Here is an 8,312-nt window from a genome sequence, read left to right as displayed (position 1 = left end):
TGGCTTTAGCGGATCAGGTGTGAACCCGCACAGGTTCACTTCCCAGCAAGGCACTGGGGACTGATAATGACCGCGGACCCTGGGTAATGTTACCCCAAACCCAGGAATACCGATTGCAACCGTCAGCGTCCCACTGCAGCCCAGACTGAGCCCCACTCTGGGCCCTTCCTGTCTGTACATTTCCCCAGTGCCCCATTGGGGAACATTCAGCCTCGGATGTCCTGCAGAAGCAGCAATGTGGGGCTGGGCGGCTGAGTCTCGTGTCCCTGTGGCTGGGGCTCTGACTTAAAAATGGGAGATGATGCCCGCTCAGCTCGAGCTGGAAACCCTTAAAGGGGCTGATAGGATTTAAACCTGGAGCGCGGCCGCTTAAAGAGGAGGGGCAGAATATCGGGCAGAAATGGTCATATAATGAGTCCAGTGATTGTCATCAATTGAAATGTTCACACATCCACACTCAGTCCACGTCTTGTTCCCTGCAGCAACTCCAGCTGTTTCTTTCCATTGGAACTGAAATGATTATCTCTCAGCCTGAAACATATTAAAGATTAAACAGGGATTAACCAGTTTCCACAACAGTGTAAATAGCAGGGTGACTGGTGTTATTATTTAATAATAAATACAGGGAAATATTACCCGTAAAGGTGATGGAATCCCATTTATATTTTACCTACCATCTGAAACATGAACACAAACACTCACCAGATCTTCTCCAGGCTCCCGCAGTTCAGTATGAGGTGGCGGAGAGTGGCGACAGATCGGTCTGTGAAGGAGTTTGATCCCAGGAACAGAATCGCCAGTGACTGAATTGTACTGAGAGCGGAAACGAGATCTTCGGTACAAGAATCTGTAAACCCATTATTATCCAGACTGGGATCAGAGAGAGAGATATAAAAAGAATCAAAGTAAACCTCCAGAGTTTATTAATAACACAATGACTGATAGTAATAATAATGTACAGTGTCAGAAATCCAGTTATCATAAACACAATCTCACATAGTCTGCTACTTACTCCAGTTCCTGTATTTTACAGTCCGGGTTCATCAGAGCCCCAGACAGTAGTTTCACTCCTGAATCGCCCAGTTTATTAGAACGTAAGGACAGAACCGTCAGTGAGCAGGTTGTATTGATAATGGAGGCGAGGTCCGCGGCACAAGAAGCTGTGAGACCGACATCATCCAGCCTGGGCGTCAAAGAGAGTAATACATCGAATTAGTGTTGATGTAAAAAGACTACTGAGCACTTGGTTTGGGTATAAATCAAGACTTTAATCAACTGTTTCACAACCGTGAGATTCTAGTTCCATCACTAGTTGCTGGTTACAAAAACGTCCTGAGCAAGCTGGGCCCACGCCCGATATTTATACTCCTTGGACGGGGCCACCATCTGGCCGCACAGTGTTATTTCATGAGTCATTTCTCCATGAATGATAAGATTCATGGCAAGTGTACTTCCCCATTGTTTCCTAATAACACTATTATGGATATTCATAATAATGTACATTGTCACGCATCCAATTATTATAAACATAATCTCACACAGTCTGTTATTTACCGCAGTGTCTGTATTTTACAGTCCGGGTTCCTGAGAGCCATAGACACAAGTTTCACTCCTGAATCTCCCAGTTTATTATAACCCAAGTACAGCTTCGTCAGTGAGCGGTTTGTAGAGAGAGCGGACGCGAGATCCTCGGCACAAGAATGTATGAGACTGTTATTATCCAACCTGAGGATCAGGAGAGAAAGAGATGAGAGAGGGGAGATCCCAAGGGCAGATCCCAAGTTAAAATTCATAAAACTATTACATATACTACTAAAAATGTACAGTTTATTAATAACACTATTACAGATACTAATAATAATGTACAGTGTCAGACACCCAGTTATAACAAATCTCACACAGCCTGGTACTTACCATAGTTCCTGTATTTTACAGTCCGGATTACTCAGAGCCGTAGACAATAGTTTCACTCCTGAATCTCCCACTGTGTTGAAACTCAGTCTAAACACAAACCGACAGAGAGTGAGAGAAATAAACTGAATCAAGCCCCGGTTCATTTATAAGTTTTTTTCTCTTTTGGATATTACAGGAAACAGAAAGTAAACTTCAGGAAGTTTATAACCAGATTTTTCTGTCACTGGCAATGAATAACACTCTGTCCAACTCCCCATATAATCAGGGACGGTCAGTAAATGCATTTTTTAAATAAAGTGCTGTCTGTGTGAAGCCCTTAAATGTCCCTCAGCCAGGTTTCATTTCCTGATGATTAACCTCCTTGAGCTCGGTGACCGGCCCCGTCAAGTTGGAGAAACTAGTCTCATTTCTGCTGTTCTTTAACTGACGGATTTAATGGGATTGGGGCGATTTTCGCGGAAATAAATTATACAGGGTGAATTTTTGAGGAGGTAACAAGGAGGGTAGATGAGGGTAGTGCGTTTGATGTAGAATATATGGATTTTGGCAAGGTTTTTGTTAAGGATCCACATGGCAGACTGGTCACGAAGTTGAAGGCCCATGGGATATAGCACAAAGTGTCAATTTGGATTCAAAACTGGCTCGGAGACAGAAAGCAGAGGGTAATGGTTGATGAGTGTTTTTGTGATTGGAAGGCTGTTTCCAGTGGGGTTCCGCAGGGCTCAGTACGGGCTCTCTGGCTTTTTGTGGTATATATCAACGATCTTCACTTGAATATAATGGGTATGATTAAGAAGTTTGCAGATGATACTAAAATCGGCTGTGTGGTTGATACTGAAGATGGAAGCTGTAGACTGCAGGAAGATATAAATACATTGGTCAGGTGGGCAGAACAGTGTCACATGGAATTCAATCCGGAGAAGTGTGAGTTAATGCATTTAGGGAGGGCTAACAAGGACAGGGAATACACATTAAATGGTAGGACACTGAGTATTGTAGAGGAACAAAGGGTCCTTGGATTGCATGTCCACAGTTCCCTGAAGTTAGCCGGCCAAGTAGATAAGGTGGTTCAGGAGACATATGGAATGCGTGTCTTTATTAGTAGTGGCATAGAATACAAGAGCAGGGGGCTATGCTTCAACTGTATATGACACTAGTTAAGCCTCAGCTAGAGTAATGCGTGCAGTTCTGGTCACCACATTACAGGAAAGATGTGATTGCACTAGAGGGTACAGAGGAGATTTACAAGGGTGTTGCCGGGAATGGAGCATCTTAGCTATGAGGAAAGACTGGATAGGCTGCGTCTGTATTACTTGGAACAGAGGAGGCTGACTGGAGACCTTATTGTGGTGTACAAAATTATGATAGCATAGATAAAGTGGATTGAAATGACCTATTTCCCTTAGCAGGTCAAAATCCAAGGGGCCCAGATTTTAAGTAATTTTTGGAAGGTTTACAGGGGATGTGAGGGGAAATTTCTTCACCCAGAGAGATGTGGGGGTCTGGAACTCACTGCCTGAAAAGCTGGACTAGGCAGGAACCCTAACCACATTTATAACCTACTTGGTTGTGCACTTTGCATGCTCTAACCTGCAGGGTAACGGAGCAAGAGCTGGGAATTGGGATTAGGCTGGATAGCTATTTTTTGGCCGGCTTGGACACGATGGGCTGAAATGGCCTCCTTCTGTGCTGTAACTTTCTATGACTCTATGATTCTGTTACATGAATCCCTTTACTTTATACTCTGTGCATTATATTAATCTGTATAATATCTCGGGGTGAGTTATATTGTCAAACATTGCTAACTGCTGCTGTAATGTCCCCCAGGATTTTATGTAACAAGGAGAGTTTTTTCTGTCCCGTTACAAGTTTTAAATGTCGTTGTGCTCCTAGTTTATAGGGGAGGGGAGTCTCTCACTTTATTTCCCATTAAACTGGCTCTGCATTTATTTCAGGTGTCACTGGCCCGACAGTTTCTGGGGAATTTTTGTAAGTTCCCTTCCGATGCGGGACCTCACACATAGGGCGCGGATTATGGGGAATTCCCGGGTTCACTGTCCCCGGTTTCCCCAGGAGCCACCCGCTGTCTGCGAGGCCCCAAAGCTGGCCGGTGTGTGTCTTTACTCCGGGACTCATACCCCACAACCTGTTAGATTGGAACCTTTTTAACAGAATTTAGCTCCCAAACGTCACTGAAGCTTTGGCCTGGATTCGAAGCGTGCGGCCAGAATCCACGACCCTCTGACTCAAAGGTGCGAGTGCTGCCAGCTGGGTGAAGAGATGGTGAATAACTTGGCGAGTGTTAAGGGCGGTTTCATTGATGAGTTAAGATAACATACTGACGTCCTTCGGGGAACGCTCCGCTCGCCCACTGGCGGGTCACTGCCCGAAAGCTGTGCTTTGCTCTTTCTTACTCAATGTTTGGTGTTTCTGCTCCCCTTTCCTACACACGTTGACATTCCGGTGACTGTCACTGACCCCTACAACTTGGGATGAGCGTGTGATGCTCTGACTAATGGACTGCTGCAATTAGCAGCCTCTACAATGGAGGTATCTTAGGTAGTGAAAAATAGCAATAAATCTGATTTACTGTAAGTAAATTATCAGACTCTCAGTGACCTGTATTTGCTGATCCGATAAAGGTTGTAAAATCCCTATTTGTTCACAAGGATGCATTTTAGATTCTCCAGTCCTTAGGGAATTATTGACCGATCCTCTTATATAATTGATCATATTTGTGTTGTATCTACTTCTCTCTGGTTTTACTGAACTGTTTGTTTCCGTTCATTATGGAGCAACAAAACAATCCCTAACTGTTCTACAATTCGCCCAACAGTTAGAGGCAAATAAACAGTTACCTCAACTCCCGGCATTTGTGCAGTACGGGTCCCAGCCGTTGGAGTCCTTCACACTGAAGGTAACAATATCCGAGATCGAGCTTTTTAATTGTATCACAGAGCCCAATGACATGAGACAGGACTGCACAGTCAATCGGGGTGAGTCGCAATCCGCTAAATCTAATTGTCTTCACAGATCCCACTGTGGTCTGAGCCAGTGCTGTATTCTGAGATTCAAACAGATAGTGGAATGTGTTCAGGAGGGTCCTTTTACCAGTTTCACTCGATGTGTTTGCAATCTGGTCTTCGATATTTTCCTTCACCCAGTCAATCACTCGGCAGGTGGTTTGATGAAGAAATGAACCCAGAAACTCCTCCAAGGGTCGAGCTGCCTGTGTGGAGGAGAGACCAGCAACAAAACGGAGAAATATCTCAAATCGCCCATCTTCCTTGCTGTGGGCTTCTCTAAGGAGTTTCAGGATGTCCCCGGGATCTGGAGTCAGGAATTGTGCGAGTGCGGCTACAAACTCTTGGATGGTGAGGTGTGGGAATGTGAACACCACGCTCTGGGCAGAATCATCTCTCTCCAAAAGTTCCATCATGAACCCAGACAGGAACTGGGAAGGTTGTAGATTGTACTTGATCAAATCTCCATTTCTAAACACAATCTTCTTCTCTGAGACTCCTGAGAATGCCATCTCACCAATCTTCAGTAACACATCTCGGGGGCTTTCAATCTCTCGGCCATGGTTTTTCAGAATATTGTGAATATAGTAGGAATATAGTTGGGTGATGGTCTTGGGAACTCGCTGCTGCTTCCTGTCTCGTTGTTTAAAGAATGGTCCCAGTGACATACCGAGGATCCAGCAGTAGGAAGGGTTGTAACTCATGGTGTACAGGATCTCGTTCTCCTCCACATGCTTGAAAACAGCTGCTGACACCGTCTGATCTTCAAAGAACTTGTTGAAGTATTCCTTCCTTTCTTCACCAACAAATCCCAGGATTTCAGCCCAGACACTGATGTGAGCCTTTTCTAATAAATGTAATGCAGTGGGGCGGCTGGTCAGTAAAACTGAACATCCTGGGAGCAGCTTGTGCTGTATTAAACTGTACACAATGTCAGAAACTTCACACCAGTCTTCAGGATCTGTGCACCTGTGCTGCGGTTCTGTATTTCTCCGATTGTCAGAAAAATCGATGCTCTCCTTGAATTCATCCAAACCATCGAATATAAACAGCAATCCCTCTGGGTTCTTCCAGAGCTCTCGCAGATTATTCCCAAAGTAAGGATACAGATCCAGTATCAGATTCCTCAGGTTTATTCTACAGGTAATAGCGTTTAAGTCCCGGAATTTAAAGCTGAAAACAAATTGGAAGTGTGGGTATATTTTCCCAGTCGCCCAGTCATAAACAATCTTTTGTACCATTGTTGTTTTTCCAATCCCTGGGACTCCGCTCACTGCTGCTGAACTCCCAGAATTGGATCGCCAGAAGATAGCCTTCATTTTCTTGATGAATCTGCCTATCCAGGAAAAACTGCTGTGGAACAATTGATCAGTTCGGATTTTCTCCAGCTCTCTCCGGAGATGTTTCTTTCTCCACTCTTCATGTTCTCGGCCTCTTGCCAGCAGTTCATGTTCTACAAGTATCCGATCTCGAACAGTAGAAATGACCGTTAGCTCAGCGTATCGATCAACCAGCTGGAAATTCATAACCTTCTCCTTTATTAGGATAGTGTTCACTCTCAGTGTTTCAGTTTGTACCCGGAGTGTTTCCTTGTGTTTCTGCTGAACACCTTTAATCAGAACAGACAGAAAGTGGTTTTTAGTATTAGTTACATATTTATGAAACGACTTCTAAATTATATTTTGCATTGCAGTGAAGATTCGTGAAACAATTAAATCATAAATTCAATAGATTCGGTGCAAAACATTACCATGCAGTGAATGGCTGTTGTTACCTGGGCGAGGATGTAAAATGGGCGCTAACGCATTAGCCACCCAATACAATCCACTTCCAATATTGCCTTCTATAATCACTAAGAAATGATTCAACTGTGCACCTGATTCGAATACTTACTAAAATAAAGATTTGGTTAAAATGTCACATTTCCCTATGATGATTATTACACAGAATTACATCGAATTGCTTAGAATATAACGCAAAAAATCAGCCCATTCAGCCCATCTCCACCATTCCGGGGTTAGTTCTCCATTCGAGCCTCCTCCCATCATTCCACATATTGCTCTAGTAGCATAATCCTTTATTTCCTTCTCCCTCATATGCTTACCTAGCTTACCTCTAAATGCATCTATACTATTCGCCTCAACTACTGCCTGTGGTAGCGAGTTTCACGTACTCACCGTTCTCTGTGTAAAGAAATTGCTCCCGAATTCCCTATTAAATGTCTTTATAATGATGACCTCTAGTTTTGTTATTTCAAAAAGTGGGATTATTCGCTCTCTATCTAATCTCTCAAAATCTTTCATAAATTTAAAGCGCTCTATTAGGTCACCCCTCAGCCTTTTCTTTACAAGATAAATGCCACCCAGCCTGTTGATCCTTTCCTGATATGTATAACCTCGCAGTTCTGGTATCATCCTTGTAAACCTTTTTGGCACCCTCTCAAATGCCTCAATATCCTTTCTATAATATAGTGACTGGAATTTTAAACAGTACTCCAAGTGTGATAAAATAATGTTCGATACAAGTTTAGCATAACTTGTCAACTTTTCAATTCTATCCCTGTAGAATTATGCCCAGTGACTGTTTTTCTTTGTAATGGCATTAATAGCCAGCGACCACACTTATAATGATTTGTGTATTTGTTCTCCCAGATTCCCATCCTCCTCTACCCCATTTTGATTCTAATTACCCAAGTACTGTGTGACCTCCATATTTTTCTTCACAAAATGTAATAACTCACAATTATCTATGTTGAAATTCATTTGGCAATTATATGCCCATTCTGAAAGTTTATTAATATCTTCTTTTAAGTTATTGCAGTCATCCACGTTATTTAATATTCACCCGCCCCACCAAGTGTGGTGTTTTGTGTAAACTTATAAATTATGTTATGATTTTAAAGTGTTAATCGTAAATCTAATTTGTGAACAACTGTGAGCCCAGCACTGATCCTTGTAGGACCCCACGTTCAGCCACTCTGTGTAGCTAACTGTTACCTGCAGTCATTGTTTTCTGTCTTGCAGGAGCTTGCTGTTCATTCTGATGCTTATCCCTTGACTCCGTATTCTCTGCCCTTATTCATTGATCTGTATATGTGGTATCTTATCGAAGGCCTTTTGGCAAGCTAGATAAATTACATCTACTACATTAACCTCGTCTACTCTCGCTGTTATCTTTTCAAAGAATTCAGTGAGATTGGTCAAGCAAGAATTTCCATTTTGAAATCCAGGCTGTTATTATGTTTTTGGTTTCTACATTCTATTTTCTCCCTTATTTGGGATTCCATTATCTTCCCTGTAAGTGATGTCAAGTTGACTGGTCTATAGTCTCCTGGAGATGTTCTGCCTCCCTTCTTCAATGTAGATATAACATTAG

The 8,312-nt window shown here is 42.9% G+C and overlaps 1 protein-coding gene across 1 annotated transcript; it reads right to left on the bottom strand.

Moving 5' to 3' along the window:
* Nucleotides 1–434: 434 nt before the first annotated feature.
* Nucleotides 435–7,943, bottom strand: LOC147087174 (NACHT, LRR and PYD domains-containing protein 3-like). Its single transcript, XM_085978079.1, has 7 exons — nt 7,934–7,943; nt 4,773–6,546; nt 1,915–2,001; nt 1,555–1,725; nt 1,013–1,183; nt 703–870; nt 435–531 (listed from the first exon to the last, which is right to left on the bottom strand). The coding sequence occupies exons 1-7, from the start codon at nt 7,941–7,943 to the stop codon at nt 444–446; spliced, it is 2,469 nt and encodes an 822-aa protein (XP_085834205.1). The 3' UTR covers nt 435–443.
* Between the last annotated feature and the right edge of the window lie 369 nt (nt 7,944–8,312).

This window comes from Somniosus microcephalus, unplaced genomic scaffold (genome assembly GCF_052327205.1).
Source record: "Somniosus microcephalus isolate GS21.2 unplaced genomic scaffold, FLI_Smic_1.0 unresolved_chr6, whole genome shotgun sequence".
Taxonomy (NCBI): Eukaryota; Metazoa; Chordata; class Chondrichthyes; order Squaliformes; family Somniosidae; genus Somniosus; species Somniosus microcephalus.
This window is presented reverse-complemented; position numbering and strand designations above follow the sequence as displayed.

Coding starts and splice junctions, on each gene's coding strand:
- LOC147087174 (XM_085978079.1), bottom strand. Junction 1,726..1,914: donor TGTAAAATACAGGAACTATG/GTAAGTACCAGG, acceptor CCTGATCCTCAG/GTTGGATAATAACAGTCTCA. Junction 532..702: donor GGGAGCCTGGAGAAGATCTG/GTGAGTGTTTGT, acceptor AATATGTTTCAG/GCTGAGAGATAATCATTTCA.